This window comes from Balaenoptera physalus (genome assembly GCF_965194825.1).
Source record: "Balaenoptera physalus genome assembly, chromosome: 7".
NCBI lineage: Eukaryota > Metazoa > Chordata > Mammalia > Artiodactyla > Balaenopteridae > Balaenoptera > Balaenoptera physalus.
Window position 1 is genome coordinate 97,142,666 of NC_138886.1, and position 17,518 is coordinate 97,160,183.

At 39.9% G+C, this 17,518-nt stretch overlaps 1 protein-coding gene across 8 annotated transcripts in view; it reads left to right on the forward strand.

Moving 5' to 3' along the window:
* The window catches only part of WNK2 (WNK lysine deficient protein kinase 2), a 148,552-nt gene that overhangs the window by 89,126 nt on the left and 41,908 nt on the right, over positions 1 to 17,518 (forward strand). For all 8 annotated transcript variants that reach the window (XM_082469422.1, XM_082469423.1, XM_082469424.1 and 5 more), the window contains one exon: positions 16,613 to 17,436. In XM_082469422.1, coding sequence (XP_082325548.1) covers positions 16,613 to 17,436 — 824 coding nt within the window. The remainder of the gene's footprint in view (positions 1 to 16,612; positions 17,437 to 17,518) is intronic.

Sequence of the window (17,518 nt, forward strand, 5' to 3'; positions counted from 1 at the left end):
GACCTGATACCTTAAAAATAGAACTGCCATATGTTCCAGCAATCCCACTTCTGGCTATTTATCCAGAGGAACTGAAATCACTATCTTGAAGAGATAGCTGCACCTCCATGTTCACTGCGGCATTATTCATAGTAGCCAAGATGTGGAAACAATCTAAGTGTCACTAGTTGAATGGATAAAGAAAACATGGCAAATACACACAATGGAATATTCAGCCATGAAAAGAAGGAAATTCTGCTATTTGTGACAACATGGATGAAATGAAGGTCATTATGCTAAGTAAAATAAGCCAAGCAGAGAAAGACAAATACTCTTGATCTCAGTTGTATGTGGAATTTGGGGGAAAAAAAAAAGTCGAGCTCATAGAACCAGTGAGTGGAATGGTGGTTGCCAGAGGCAGATTAAAGAAGCATGTGATCATCTCAATAGATGGAGGAAAGCATTTAATAAAAGTCAACATCTATTAATGACTTTAAATAATAGGAACATAGGTATAAAACTGAATTTGTTTAATCTGACAAAGGATATCTATTTAAAAAACAACAGCAAATATTCTTAATGGTGATATGTTGCTTTCTTTTTGAGATGTAGAGCAATATAAAGATACCTGTTATCACCACTGATTTTTAGTATCCTACTGGAGGTCTTCGATAGTGCAGTGTAGAGTAGGAAATTGTAAATGGGTTCTTGGACCCAATTCCAACTTTGTGTGTGTGTGTGTGTGTGTGTGTCTGTGTGTGTCTGTGTGTGTGTAGACTTCCCTACACCAACGAGCAGTTCTCAGATGCCAGCAAGATGTCTGAGAATTCAACTGAATTCTGACACTTTCTACCTGGAGATAGAATCAGATTCCACAGGTAAGGGGCTCAGTCCCACTAGCCACCCGCCACTTCAGATGCAGGTCACAAGCCCAGGTTGTTATCTGTCCATCTGACCAACTGGCTACAAACTGGAGTTTCCAATGATGCCCTCTTAAGTCAGGATGCCAATCATAAGTCAAGGCTGTTTCCTGTACTTCTGAGTGACTGGCTATAAATCAGAGGTTCCTGTGACCCCTTCCTTGGGTTGGATTAATTGCTAGAATTGCTCACAGAACTCAGAGAAACATGTTATTTAGTAGATCACCAATTTATTATAAAAGGATACTAAAGTATATGAATCAACAGCCAGACGAAGAGATATGTAAGGCAAGGCATTGGGAAAGGGCGTGGAGCTTTCATGCCCTTTCCAGGCTCACCACTCTCCCCAATCTCCATGTTAAAATTCTAACAATAGTTTAATGGGCATCAATAAGCTGAATATACAGTATTTGTGGAAATACACAGGCCGGAAAAAACCAAAACACTCTCTAGGGGAAGGACACTGTTCTATTGAATGCCATGACCAATTACGTAAACCTACAGCCGTGAAATGATACTGGTACAAGGATAGACAAATTGAACAATGGAGTAAAAGAGCCCAGATGCAAGCCCACATCTCTGTTGACAAGAAAAGTCTAACTGCTAAACGATGGGGACAGGATGGTCTTAAAAATAGAGGACAATAGGCTGTCCATATGGGGGAAAACCATTCTTGTTTCTAAACTTATACCATAAACCAAACTCATTACAAGTAGATTGTGAATGTCAAAGTAATATAAGAGACTATAATATCTTTATGACTCCAGTGTAGACATAATAAAATTCACCAAAAAAATCTAAAGGAAAGACTGGCTAAAATTTGGTTAAATTTGACTACATTAAAATTAAGAACTATTGTTCATCAAAAGACACCACGAATTGAGCAAATAGGCAAATTACAGAGCGAGAAGATATTTACAACGTTTATAACCAACAAAAGCTGGTTCTCATCCAGCATACCTAAAGAACTATTACAATAAAAAGGAAAACAATGATAACTCAATAGAATAGGCAAGGGGCTAGGACAGGTATGTTGTTATAGAGGATAACCAGATAAAGATAAGAAAAGGTGCTCAATTTAATTAGTTATCAGGAAAATGCAAATAAAAACCACAATGACGTACCACCTCACCACCTGTCAGGATGGCTATTATAAAAGAAAAAAAAAAAAAAGAAAGAAAAGCATTGGCAAGGATGTGGATAAATGGGAACCCTGTGCACTATTGGTGGGAATGTAAAATGGTGCGGACGCTGTGGAAAACAATATGGAGGTTCCTCAAAAAGAGAAAACAGAACTACTGTATGATTCAGCAGTCCCACTTCTGGGTATTTGTCCAAAACAAGTAAAATCACTATCTTGAAGAGAAATCTGCACACCCCCCCATGTTCATTCCAGTATTATTCACAATAGCCAAAATATGGAAACAACCTAAATGTCAGTCAGTAGATGAATGGTGTTGGGCTGCACCCTGGAGGGCTGCAAGGCCTGCACTTTCCCAGCTTTAAGACCAAAGAAAGAGCCCAGAGTCAGTAACAGAGACATCAGTGATTTAATTGATGGGGGAGCTTACATGTCTGAAGCAAGGTCCTGGAGCAGCACCCTACCGTGTGTGGCACATGGTGGGCAGGACATGGTGGCAGCCTTTGCTCCTAGGGGGAAAGGGATTGCCAGTTAAAGGGGAAATTATATCAGGTTGGCTTATTAGTTACTAGGGAAACCAACAGAGGGGTACGCCCCTCACCACTGTTTGATAAGCTATCACTAGCTGGGGCCTGGGGCAAGTATGTCGGAAGGTCAGTCATGTGAGTAGGGTGTAGGTGAAGCAGGCACTGGTCAGGCAGGGGATGTACAGAGAGCAAGAGAACAGCCATCGTTAGTGGCCTGACCATACAAATGGATAAAGAAAATGTGGTATTTACTTACAATGGAATATTATTAAGCATTAGAAAAGGAGATCCTGCCATTTGCGACTACATGGGTGAACCTGGAGGACATTACGCTAAGCGAAGTAAGCCAATCACAAAAGACAAATACTGTACGAGTCCACTTAGTATGAGGTATGTAGAGTAGTCAAACTCATTGAAGCCAGGAGTACAAGGGTGGTTGGCAGATCCTGGCAGGGGGCAGATATGGGGAGTTGCTGTTCAATGGGTATAAAGTTTCAGTTAGGCAAGATGAATGCGTTTTAGAGATCTGCCGTACAACATTGCACCTATAGAAAACAATACTGTATTGTGTACTTCAAATGTTAAGGGAGTAGATCTCCTGTTGAGTGTATTTACCCCAATAAAGCAAATGCAAAATCATATTAAGATCCTATTACACCCTCCAGGATGACCTATGGAGGGTAGGAAGCCCCAGGAGTGCTCAGAGGCTGCTATGGGAGGGGGAACTGGCACACTTGCTTTGGGAAGCCGGTTAGTGTCCTCTCCTGAAGGCTGAAGCTTCTTTGACCCAGCAGCTTTGCACAGCTTTGCAGTGTGCACAGGCACACTCACTCTTGTGTGTTAGTATTAGTCATGTTCCAACTTGCAGCAAGCCAAAGCACATCAGCCACACAATTACTAGTGAGTCGTGGGAGAGTCCTAGAGTGAAACAGTCTACAGACACCCAAATGGATGAATCTCCCAGATATAATGGTGAGAGAGAAGCCAGACAGGAAAGGATAAATGCATTGTGAGTTCACTGATACAATATCCTAAATCAGGCAAAACTCAACTATGGTGTTTTAGAGCACATACTTGCATGGCAGTGCTTTAAAGAAAAAACAAATGTGAAAGTTATGTTACATATGCTGGGGAGGGGCAATGTGAGTCTGGGGGCTTCGGAACCTGGCACTCTCCCCCACTATCATTTCTTCTGGTAAGCTTTTAAAACCTTTTGTTTTGTAAATTTTGTTTGTGTTATTAAAAGGAGAAAGTTTGTTTTCTTTAAAAAGACAAGTAGGCTCGGAGACCAAGTAAGTATTGGAAACTCTGCATCCTGCATTCTCCTCTCAACTTTCCCACTCCTGTGAGCACACAGAGGCTCTGAGAGGTCCTAGGTAGGATGCTGTTGAGCTATGTTCTACCAATTGGTTCCCAGGGTACCTCCCTACGAGGATCCCTTTCCAGCCCCTGACAGGATGCTGTTGGTCCGAGCTTCTTTTTAAAAAAAAAAAAATTATTATCTCCATTTTATCTATCTATCTATATTGAAGTATAGTTGATATACAATATTACATTAGTTTCAAGTATAAAACATATTGATTCAATATTTTTATAGATTATAGTTGATTTAAAGTTGTTATAAAATATTGGATATATCCCCTGTGCCATACAATATATCCTTGTAGCTTATTTTATACATAGTATTTTGTTGCTCTTACTCCCCTAACCCTATCTTGCCCCTCCCCCTCCCCTATCCTTCCCCTCTCTCCAATGGTAACCACTAGTTTATTCTCTGTATCTGTGAGTCTATTTGTTTTATTTTTTGGATTCCACATATAAGTGATAATATACAGTATTTGTCTTTCTCTGACTTATTTCACTAATCATAATACCCTCCAGATCCCTCCATGTTGTTGCAGGTGGCAAAATTTCATTCTTTTTAATGGTTGAGTAGTATTCCATTGTATATATGTATAATGCATCTTCTTTATCCATTCATCTGTTGATGGACACTTAGGTCACTTCCATATCTTGCTGATTATAAGTAATGCTGCTATGAACATTGGGGGTGCATGTATCTTTTACATCAAATTAGTGTTTTCATTTTTTCCAGATATATACCTAGGAGAGGAATTGCTGGATCACATGGTAGTTCTTTTTTTATTTTTTTGAGGAACCTCCATACTGTTTTCCATGGTGGCTACACCAATTTACTTTCCCACCAACTGTGTATGATGGTTCCTTTTTCTCCACATCCTTGCCAGCATTTGTTATTTGTGGTCTTTTTTTTGATAGCCATTCTTACAGGTATGAGGTGATATCTCATTGTGGTTTTGATTTGCATTTCTCTGATGATTAGTGATTTTGAGCATCTTTTCATATGCCTGTTGGCCATCTGTACATCTTTGAAAAAAAGTCTATTTAGGTCTTCAGCCCATTTTTAAATTGGGTGGTTTGTTTTTTTCATATTGAGTTGTATGAGCTATTTATATATTTTGGATTTAACCCCGTATCTGTCATATCATTTGCAAATATTTTCTCCTATTCAGCAGGTCATTTTTTCATTTTGTCAGTGGTTTCCTTTGCTGTGCAAAAGCTTTTACATTTAATTAGGTCCCATTTGATTATTTTTGTTTTTGTTTCCTTTGCCTTAGGAGACAGATCAAAAAAATTACTGCTAAGATTTATGTCAAAGAGTATTCTGCTTATGTTTTCATCTAGGAGTTTTATGGTTTCCAGTCGTTAATCAATTTGGGGTTTATTTTTGTATATAGTGTGAGAAAATGGTCTAATTTCATTATTTTACACGTAGCTGTCCTGTTTTACCAGCACCACTTGTTGGAGACTATCTTTTCTCCATTGTATTTTCTTGCCTCCTTTGTCGTACATTAATTGACTATAAGTGTCTGGGCTCTCTGTTCTGTTCCACTGATATATGTGTCTGTTTTTGTGCCAGTACCATCCTGTTTTGATTACTGTAGCTTTGTAGTATAGTGTGAAGGCAGGGAGTGTGATACCTCCAGCTTTGTCCTTTTTCCTCAAGATTGGTTTGGCAATTTGGGGTCATTGTGGTTCCATATAAATTTTAGGATTATTTGTTCTAGTTTTGTGAAAAATGTCCTGGGTATTTTGATAGGGATTGAATTAAGTCTGTAGATTGCTTTGGGCAGTATGGCCATTTTAACACTATTAATTCTTCCAACCCAGGAACATTCAATAGCTTTCTCTTTCTTTGTATCAACTTAAAATCCTTCATCAATTTTTTTAACATCTTTATTGGAGTATAACTGCATTACAATGGTGTGTTAGTTTCTGCTTTATTACAAAGCGAATCAGCTATACATATACATATGTCCCATATCTCCTCCCTCTTGCGTCTGCTCCCACCCTCCCTATCCCACCCCTCTAGGTGGTCACAAAGCACAGAGCTGATCTCCCTGTGCTATGCGGCTGCTTCCCACTAGCTGTCTATTTTACATTTGGTAGTGTATATATGTCCATGAGACTCTCACTTCGTCCCAGCTTACCCTTCCCCTTCCCCGTATCCTCAGGTCCATTCTCTAGTAGGCCTGCGTCTTTATTCCCGTCTTGCCCCTAGGTTCTTCATGACCATCTTTTTGTTTGTTTTTTAGATTCCATATATATGTGTTAGCATACGGTGTTTGTTTTTCTCTTTCTGACTTACTTCACTCTGTATGACAGACCCTAGGTTCATCCACCTCACTACAAATAACTCAATTTCGTTTCTTTTTATGGCTGAGTAATATTCCATTGTATATATGTGCCACATCTTCTTTATCCATTCATCTGTCGAGGAACACTTAGGTTGCTTCCATATCCTGGCTATTGTAAATACAGCTGCAATGAACATTGTGGTACATAACTCTTTTTGATTTACGGTTTTCTCAGCATATATGCCAGTAGTGGGATTGCTGGGTCGTATGGTGATTCTATTTTTATTTTTTTAAGGACCCTCCATACTGTTCTCCATAGTGGCTGTATCAATTTCCATGCCCACCAACAGTGCAAGTGGGTTCCCTTTTCTCCACACCCTCTCCATCATTTATTGTTTCTAGATTTTTTTGATGATGGCCATTCTGACTGGTGTGAGGTGATACCTCATTGTAGTTTTGATTTGCATTTCTCTAATGATTAGTGATGTTGAGCATCCTTTCATGTGTTTGTTGGCAATCTGTATATCTTCTTTGGGGAAATATCTCTTTAAGTCTTCTGCCCATTTTTGGATTGGGTTGTTTGCTTTTTTGATATTGAGCTGTATGCGCTGCTTGTAAATTTTGGAGATTAATCCTTTGTCAGTTGCTTCATTTGCAAATATTTTCTCCGATTCTGAGGTTGTCTTTTTGTCTTCTTTATGGTTTTCCTGTGCAAAAGCTTTTAAATGTCATTAGGTCCCATTTGTTTATTTTTGTTTTTATTTCCATTTCTCTAGGAGGTGGGTCAAAAAGGATCTTGCTGTGATTTATGTAATAGAGTATTCTGCCTATGTTTTCCTCTAAGAGTTTGATAGTGTCTAGCCTTACATTTAGGTCTTTAATCCATTTTGAGTTTATTTTTGTGTATGTTGTTAGGGAGTGTTCTAATTTCATTCTTTTACATGTAGCTGTCCAGTTTTCCCAGCACCACTTATTGAAGAGGCTGCCTTTTCTCCACTGTGTATTCTTGCCTCCTTTATCAAAAATAAGGTGACCATATGTGTGGGTTTATCTCTGGGCTTTCCATCCTGTTCCATTGGTCTATATTTCTGTTTCTGTGCCAGTACCATACTCTCTTGATTACTGTAGCTTTTAGCTTTGTGGTATAGTCTGAAGTCAGGGAGCCTGATTCCTCCACCTCTGTTTTTCTTTCTCAAAATTACTTTGGCTATTCGGAGTCTTTTGTGTTTCCATACAAATTGTGAAATTTTTTGTTGTAGTTCTGTGAAAATGCCATTGGTAGTTTGATAGGGATTGCATTGAATCTGTAGATTGCTTTGGGTAGTATAGTCATTTTCACAATGTTGATTCTTCCAATACAAGAACATAGTATATCTCTCCATCTGTTTGTATCATCTTTAATTTCTTTCATCAGTGTCTTATAGTTTTCTGCATACAGGCCTTTTGTCTCCTTAGGTAGGTTTATTCCTAGGTATTTTATTCTTTTTGTTGCAGTGGTAAATGGGAGTGTTTCCTTAATTTCTCTTAAAGGTTTTTCATCATTAGTGTATAGGAATGCACGCGATTTCTGTGCATTAATTTTGTATCCTGCTACTTTACCAAATTCATTGATTAGCTCTAGTAGTTTTCTGTTAGCATCTTTAGGATTCCCTGTGCATAGTATCATGTCATCTCCAAACAGTGACAGCTTTACTGCTTCTTTTCTGATTTGAATTTCTTTTCTTTTTCTTCTCTGATTGCTGTGGATAAAACTTCCAAAACTATGTTGAATAATAGTGGTGAGAGTGGACAACCTTGTCTTGTTCCTGATCTTAGAGGAAATGGTTTCAGTGTTTCACCATTGAGGACAATGTTGGCTGTGGGTTTGTCATATATGGCCTTTATTATGTTGAGGTAAGTTCCCTCTATGCCTACTTTCTGGAGGGTTTTTATCATAGATGGGTGTTGAATTTTGTCAAAAGCTTTTTCTGCATCTATTGAGATGATTATATGGTTTTTCTCCTTCAATTTGTTAATATGGTTTATCACATTGATTGATTTATGTATATTGAAGAATCCTTGCATTCCTGGGATAAACCCCACTTGATCATGGTATATGATTCTTTTAATGTGCTGTTGGATTCTATTTGCTAGTATTTTGTTGAGGATTTTTGCATCTGTGTTCATCAGTGATACTGGCCTGTAGTTTTCTTTCTTTGTGACCTCTTTGTCTGGTTTTGGTATCAGGGTGATGGTGGCCTTGTAGAATGAGTTTGGGAGTGTTCCTCCCTCTGCTGTATTTTGGAAGAGTTTGAGAAGAATAGGCGTTAGCTTTTCTGTAAATGTTTGATAGAATTTGCCTGTGAAGCAATCTGGTTCTCGGCTTTTGTTTATTGGAAGATTTTTAATCACAGTCTCAATTTCAGTGCTTGTGATTGAACTGTTTATATCTTCTATTTCTTCCTGGTTCAGTCGTGTAATGTTGTGCTTTTCTAAGAATTTGTCCATTTCTTCCAGGTTGTCCATTTTATTGGCATAGAGTTGTTTGTAGTAGTCCCTTAGGATGGTTTGTATTTCTGCGGTGTCTGTTGTAACTTCTCCTTTTTCATTTCTAATTTTATAGATTTGAGTCCTCTCCCTCTTTTTCTTGATGAGCCTGGCTAATGGTTTATCAATTTTGTTTATCTTCTCAAAGAACCAGCTTTTAGTTTTATTGATCTTTGCTATTGTTTTCTTTGTTTCTATTTCCTTTATTTCTGCTCTGATCTTTATGAGTTCTTTCCTCCTGCTAACTAACTTTGGGTTTTGTTTGTTCTTCTTTCTCTAGTTCCCTTAGGTTTAACGTTACATTGTTTATTTGAGATTTTTCTTGTTTCTTGAGGTAGGCTTGTATAGCTATAAACTTCCCTCTTAGAACTGCTTTTGCTGCATCCCATAGGTTTTGGAACATCGTGTTTTCATTGTCATTTGTCTCTAGGTATTTTCTGATTTCCTCTTTGATTTCTTCAGTGATCTCTTGGTTATTTAGTAACGTATTGTTCAGCCTCCATATGTTTGTGTTTTTTACTCTTTTTCTCTATAATTGGTTTCTAATCTCACAGCATTGTGGTCAGAAAAGATGCTTGATATGATTTCAATTTTCTTAAATTTACTGAGGCTTGATTTGTGACCCATGATGTGATCTATCCTGGAGAATGTTCCATGCACACTTGAGAAGAAAGTGTAATCTGCTGTTTCTGGATGGAATGTCCTATAAATATCAATTAAATCTATCTGGTCTGTTGTGTCATTTAAAGCTTGTGTTTCCTTGTTAATTTTCTGTTTGGATTATCTGTCCATTGGTGTAAGTGAGGTGTTAAGGTCCCCCACTATTATTGTGTTACTGTCAATTTCCTCTTTTATAGCTGTTAGCAGTTGCCTTATCTATTGAGTTGCTCCTATGTTGGGTGCATATATATTTATAATTGTTATATCTTCTTCTTGGATTGATCCCTTGATCATTATGTAGTGTCCTTCCTTGTCTCTTGTAACATTCTTTATTTTAAAGTCTATTTTATCTGATATGAGTATAGCTACTCCAGCTTTCTTTTGATTTCCATTTGCATGGAATATCTTTTTCCATCCCCTCACTTTCAGTCTGTATGTGTCCCTAGGTCTGAAGTGGGTCTCTTGTAGACAGCATATATATGGGTCCTGTTTTTTGTATCCATTCAGCAAGCCTGTGTCTTTTGATTGGAGCATTTATTCCATTCACGTTTAAGGTAATTATCAATATGTATGTTCCTATGACCATTTTCTTAATTGTTTTGGGTTTGTTTTTGTAGGTCTTTTTCTTCTCTTGTGTTTCCCACTTAGAGAAGTTCCTTTAGCATTTGTTGTAGAGCTGGTTTGGTGGTGCTGAATTCTCTTAGCTTTTGCTTGTCTGTAAAGCTTTTGATTTCTCCATCGAATCTGAATGAGATCCTTGCTGGGTAGAGTAATCTTGGTTGTAGTTTCTTCCCGTTCATCACTTTGAGTATATCATGCCACTCCCTTCTGGCTTGTAGAGTTTCTGCTGAGAAATCAGCTGTTAACCTTATGGGAGTTCCCTTGTATGTTACTTGTCATTTTTCCCTTGCTGCTTTCAATAATTTTTCTTTGTCTTCGATTTTTGCGAATTTGATTACTATGTGTCTCGGCATGTTTCTCCTTGGGTTTATCCTGTATGGGACTCTCTGCGCTTCCTGGACTTGGGTGGCTATTTCTTTTCCCATGTTGGGGAAGTTTTCAACTATAATCTCTTCAAATATTTTCTTGGGTCCTTTCTCTCTCTCTCCTCCTTCTGGGACCCCTATAATGCGAATGTTGTTGTGTTTAATGTTTTCCCAGAGGTCTCTTAGGCTGTCTTCATTTCTTTTCGTTCTTTTTTCTTTATTCTGTTCCACGGCAGTGAATTCCACCATTCTGTCTTCCAGGTCACTTATCCGTTTTTCTGCCTCTAAATAGTTATTCTGCTAAACTAAATAGTTATTCTGCTATTAGTTAGTTAGTTAGTATAGTTATAGTAATTAGTAATATAGTATAGTATATATTAGTAATATAGTAATTAGTATAGTTATAGTAATAACTAAATAGTTATTCTGCTATTGATTCCTTCTAGTGTATTTTTCCTTTCAGTTATTGTGTTGTTCATCTCTGTTTGTTTGTTCTTTAATTCTTCTAGATCTTTGTTAAACATTTCTTGCATCTTCTCGATCTTTGCCTCCATTCCTTTTTGAGGTCCTGGATCATCTTCACTGTCATTATTCTGAATTTTTTTTTGGAAGGTTGCCTATCTCCACTTCGTTTAGTTGTTTTTCTGTGGTTTTATCTTGTTCCTTCATCTGGTACATAGCCCTCTGCCTTTTCACCTTGTCTGTCTTTCTGTGAATGTGGTTTTTGTTCCACAGGCTGCAGGATTGTAGTTCTTGCTTCTGCTGTCTTATTTTGTTCTTTTTTTATGGCTATAGTATTCCATTGTGTATCTGTACCATATCTTCCTTTTTTTTGTACCACATCTTCTTTGTCCATTCATCTGTCAATGGACATTTAGGTTGTTTCCATGTATTGGCTATTGTGAATAGTGCTGCTATCAACGTAGGGGGTGCATGTATCTTTTTGAATTATAGTTTTGTCTGGATATATGCCCTGTAGTGGGATTGCTGGATCATATGGCAAGTCTATTTTTACCTTTTTGAGGAACCTCCATACTGTTTGTATAGTGGCTGCACCAACTTACATTCTCATCAACAGTGTAGGAGGGTTCTCTTTTCTCTACATCCTCTCCAGCATTTATTATTTTTAGACTTTTTAATGATGGTCATTCTGACTGGTTTGAGGTGGTACCTCATTGTAGTTTTGATTTGCATTTCTCTAATAATTAACAATGTTGAACATCTTTTTATATGCCTGTTATTGGCCTGTAATTCTTTTGTAGTGTATTTTTCTCGGTTTGGTATCAGGATAATGGTGGCCTCGTTGAATGAATTTGGGAATGCTCTCTCCTCGTCAGTTTTTGGGATAGTTTGAGAAGGCTAGGTATTTGCTCTTCTTTATATATTTGATAGAATTTCCCTGTGAAGCCATCTATCTGGTCCTGGACCTTTGTTTGCTGGGAGGTTTTTTTTGTTTTTTTTAAAAATTTGTTGTATTTTTTAAAATTTTATTTATTTATTTATTTTTGGCTGTGCTGGGTCTTCGTTTCTGTGCAAGGGCTTTCTCTAGTTGCGGCAAGTGGGGGCCACTCTTCATCGCGGTGCGCAGGCCTCTCACTGTCGCGGCCTCTCTTGTTGTGGAGCACAGGCTCCAGACGTGCAGGCTCAGTAGTTGTGGCTCACAGGCCCAGTTGCTCCGCAGCATGTGGGATCTTCCCAGACCAGGGCTCAAACCCGTGTCCCCTGCATTGGCAGGCAGATTCTCAACCACTGCGCCACCAGGGAAGCCCTGCTGGGAGTTTTTTGATTACGAATTCAATTTCACTACTAGTGACCAGTCTATTCAGATTGTCTATTTCTTTCTGATTCAGTCTTAGAAGATTGTGTGGTTCTAGGATTTTTTATCCACTTTTAGGTTGTCCAGTTTGTTGCTGTATAACTGTTCTTATGATTTTTCATACCTCTGTGATATCAGTTGTAATTTCTCCTCTTTCATTTCTTATTTTGTTTGAGTCCTCTCTCTTTTTTTCTTAACGAGCCTGGATAAAGGCTTATCAATTTTGTTTGTCTTTAAAAAAAAAAACCCAGCTCTTGTTTTCATTGATTATTATGTTGTTTTTTGGTCTCTGTTTTATTCATTTCTTCTCTGATCTTTATTATTTCTTTTTTCTGCTGACTTTGGGCTTTGTTTGTTCTTTAATTCCTTTGGACAGTAAATTAGGTTATTTATTTGAGATTTTTCTTTCTTTTTGAGGTAGGCCTATATTGCTATAAACTTCCCTCTTAGAACCACTTTTCAGTGTCACATAGATTTTTGAAAGTTGTGTTTTTATCTTCATTTCTCCAGATGTGTTCTGATTTCCTCTTTGATTTCTTCATTGACCCATTGTTTTTATAATAGGATATTGTTTAATCTCCACATGTTTTTGTTTTTTCCATTTTTCTTCCTGTAATTGAATCCTAGTTTCATACTTTTGTTGTCAGAAAAAATGCTTGATGTAATTTCTGTTTTCTAAATTTGTTAAGACTTGTTTTGTGGCCTAGCCTGTGATCTGTCCTGGAGAATGTTTCACATGCACTTGAACAGAATGTATATTATGCTGTTTTTGGATGGAATGTCCTGTAGGTATCTATTAAGTCCAACTGGTCGAATGTGTCATTTAAGACCACTATTTCCTTATTGATTTTCTTTCTGTATGATATCTCCCTTGATGTAAGTAGGGTGTTATAGTCTCCTACTATTATTCTATTGTCAATTTCTCCATTTTCTGTCTGTTAATATTTGCTTTCCATATTTAGGTGCACCTATATTGGGTGCATATATATTAATGAATGTTATATTCTCTTCTTGTATTGATCACTATATCATTATATAATGCCCTTCTCTGTCTTTTTTACACTTTCTTCTAAAGTCTAATTTGTAAGATATGAGTATCGCTACCATCTTTCTTATCATTTTTATTTCCATGAAATATCTCCTTCTGTCTCCTCACTTTTAGTCTGTGTGTCTTTCACTCTAAAGAGAGTCTCTTGCACATAGATGGGTCTTGTTTTTTATCTGGTCATCCACTTTATGTATTTTGATTGGAACATTTAGTCCATTGACATTTAAAGTAATTACATATAGGTATGTACTTAACTGCCATTTTGTTACTTGTTTTCTGGTTGTTTTTGTCATTCTATATTCTTTTCTTCTTCTTTTAGTTTCTTCCCTTGTGGTTTGATGATTTTCCTTAGTGGTATGCTTGTGTTACTTTCTCCCTATTTTTTTGTGTATCTATTGTAGGATTTTGATTTTTGGTTACCTTGGGGTTCATATATGTTGATCTCTATATCTACTTGTTTTAAACTGGTAGTAATTTAAGTTCAAACACATTCTAAAAAATGTACATTTTTTTACTCCTCTCCCCCACATTTTGTGTTTCTTTTTTTTTGGCCGCGCTGAGCGACATGTGGGATCGTAGTTCCCTGACCAGGGATCAAACCTGTGCCCCTGCAGTGGAAGCGTGGAGTCTTAACCACTGGACTGCCAGGGAAGTCGCCACATTTTGTGTTTTTGATGTCATATTTACATCTTCATGTTTATCCCTTAGCTGTTTATTGTAGTTATAGTTGACTTTCTAATTTTTGTCTTTTAATCTTGTACTAACTTATGTAAGCAGCTGATTCACAGCCTTTACTATATATTTGCCTTTACTAGTGGGATTTTTCCTTTCCTATAAATGTTTACATCTTGTTGTAGCCTTTTTTTTTCCACTTGGAGAAGACCTTTTAAGACTTCTTTTAGGGTGGTTTAAGTATTGATGAACTCTTTTAGTTTTTCCTTATCTGAGAAGTTCTTTATCGCTCTTTTAATTCTGAATGATAATCTTGCTGGGTAGAGTATCCTAGGTTGTAGATTTTGCCCTTTCAGCACTTTAATATGTCATGCCACTCCCTTCTGGCCTGCAAAGTTTCTGCAGAAAAATCAGCTGATAGATTTATGGGTGTTCCTTTGTATATGACTGTTTTTTTCTTGCTGCCTTTAAATTGTCTCTTTGTCTTTAAATTTTACCATTTTAATTATGGTACATTTTGGTGTGTGTCTCTTTCAGTTCATCTTGTTTGGGACATTCTCTGTTTACTGTACCTGGATATCTGTTTCCTTCTGCAGGTTCAGGAAGTTTTCAGCCATAATTTCATCAAATACATTTTTGACACTTTTCTCTCTCTTTTCTCCTTCTGGAGCCCCTATAATGCAAATGTTAGCATGCTTGATGTTGTCCTCGAGGTCCCTTAAAGTGTTCTCATTTTTTTATATTCTTTTTCTGTTCTGATTGGATGATTTCCATTATTCTCTCTTCCAGATCTCTTATGCATTCTTCTGTATCACTTAGTCTGCTATTAAATCTTTCTAGTGTGTTTTTCATTTCAGTTGTTGTATTCTTCATCTCTGACTGTTTATTTTTTATATTTTCTACTTCTCTGTTAAAATTCTTACTGTGTTCATGTATTCTTTTCCTTAGTTCATTTAGCCTTCTTTTTACTAATGCCTTGAACTCTTTCTGGTAAATTATTTATCTCTGTTTCATTAGTTGTTTTTTCAGGTTTCTTTATTTTCATCATTTTTTCATTTCAAACAAATTCCTCTGTATTTGCATTTTGCTTAACGTTCTTTGTCTCTATGAAATTAGGTGAAACAGTTACCTGTCTTGGCCTGGGAGGGTTGCACTTGTGTGGGAGCATCTCTGTGCAGTCTGTCTGCCCAGTGGCTTTAGCAGGAGAGCTGGATCTGAAGTGAGCATTGGTCATGTCTTCCCCAGAGTGCGCCGACTGGTATCACCTTGGTGGTAGGTGGGGATGGAGATGGAGAGGGTGGAGGCAGAGCCAGATATGACCTGGGGCTGCTTCTATGCTCAGTGGTCATCACTGCCCTATTAGGATTGGGGTCTGGTCCCAAGGTCTGGAGCCGAATCCCTGAGGGTGGGGTCTGAGCTACCTCCTTTCCCTCCAAGTGTGTGCTCTTCACCCTCCCGACAATGGCACCTTTGCACCGGTGGAGATCCATGCTGGAGCAAGAGTGTCTGAGTGGTGCCTGATGTAGGCCGGTGTGTGTGCTGGTGTAGTCCCTGCACACCAGTCAGAGCTCCAGTCTGTCCTGATTTGCCACCTCTGTGAACACCAGTAATGGCTGCTCCCACCCCATTCAGATGCAGGGCTGGGTCAGAGCCGGCTCTGTCTCCCACAAATGCACTTTCCTCCATGACAGCAGCCTTTGACCTAGTGGGAAGCTGTGCTGGAGCTAGAGGTGCCGGGGTGGGTGTTCAGTGTGGGCTAGGGCACGTGTTGGAACAGTTGCAGGAAACGGACCAGAGTCCCAGGCAGTTTCAATCTGCTTCCTCTGTCTTGTTCCTAGGAGTAAGCAAGAGTGTTCACACTCTTCACAAGCGAATTCTAGGTTTGTTATAGCCCAATATGTGTTCAAACGGCTCACTCCCCAGGGAGGATCTCCAAGCCCTTGTAATCCCTCTCTACTTCTGTGTCCCCTCCTAGGGGTGCCAGTTCTGACCTGATCGCTTCTTACCCAACTCCATGTGGATCTTTACAGCCTTGGTTGTATAACAGTCTTCCTGCCAGTCTTCGGTTTGATTTTAGTGAGAATTGCTCCACATTTGATATATTTTTGAAGTGTTCATAGAGGGAGGTGAACTAGTAGAAGGTGTCCTTCTATTCCTCCATCTTGATCTCCTCTCTCTGGTCTGAGCTTCTGATCTTACCAAACCACGGTGTCTGGTTCATCAGAAGTTCCTGCTCACTCCAGGGCAGGGGAGTGTGTACAGCTCACTACTTAGATTTTATAATTTCATTTTACAATTTTGTGGAATGGGCCAGTGCAAGGGTGACCAGAGCCGTATTTTTATGGAGCTGGAATGACAGTCGACAGACAGGTGATGGGTTAGTGCCTGATGGCTTAGTGCTACAGAAAAATCAGAAGGAAGGTGTGGGTGTGCTAGTGCAGCTGAATGGTTCACTGCTGGTGCATAGCCTGAGGTGGGAAGTGGGGCTGCAGGAAGACCTGTGCAAGGTGTCTCAGGCAGAGGCCAGCACATGCATGAAGTTGGCACATCTGAGAAAAGGAGAGAGGACTGGTGTGTAGGGCACTGCCAGCTCATAGAAAGCATCTTTTTGGCTAGTGAAGTGCCAGGTGAATAGGACCAGAATAGGTTAGTGTAGTGTAAATTTTTCCTATTTCTTCTAGATCCAGTGTTCTGTAAAGGCCAGCTGTCTTTGAAGGAAAAACCCAGCTTCTCGGCTAGTCTGCAGCTTTTGAGCCAAGCAGGCCTCAGGGACCCTCCTGGTGGTGCACCATCCCCTTTGGTGCCATCATCCCCTCCCGTGACTGCTGTGCCCCAAGATGTGGCCCCACCAGCTGCCAGTCCTAAGCCAGAGCCAGCAACAGGGGCTGCCATGCAGGCAGGGGTCCCAGGGACCCCTCAGGGGCTGGCCAGTGAGCATAAGACCCCCTGGCTACTAGTGGAGACTCATGATGCCCAGCTTGCTACACAGGCCCCTGGCACAGGCCAAGGGCCTTGTGCCCCATCTCTGGAGGCCCCATCCCACTCCATGGGTCTGGGAGATCCTGGCTCAGCCAGAGAGCCCAGCACCAGGGGGGAGCCCCTGTTGGCTTTGGCTCCTGTGTCTGGTGCCCCTGGCGGGGCCCCTCAGCCCACCCTGGGCCAGCCCCTTCCTCCACTCCCCTCTGTGGTGGGCGCCATCAGCCTGGCCACTCCCCAACTTCCCAGCCCCCCGCTGGCACCTACCGCCCCCCCTCAGCCGCCCTCAGCCTTGGAGTCAGATGGGGAAGGGCCACCCCCAAGGGTGGGCTTCGTGGACAGCACCATCAAGAGCCTGGATGAGAAGCTGCGGACTCTGCTCTACCAGGAGCATGTGCCCACCTCCTCAGCCTTGGCCGGGACCCCTGTGGAGGCAGGTGACCGAGACTTCATCCCGGAGCCCCCAAGAGGGGACGAACCCCGCACAGAGGCCGCTGGGGGTGACCTGGCCCTGCTGCCCCAGCCTGCGGTGAGTACCACCTCACCCAGAGGCACTGTCCCCAGGTGGGGGTCTGGACAGGGGCGGGGACTGACTCTAACCCAGGCCAGTG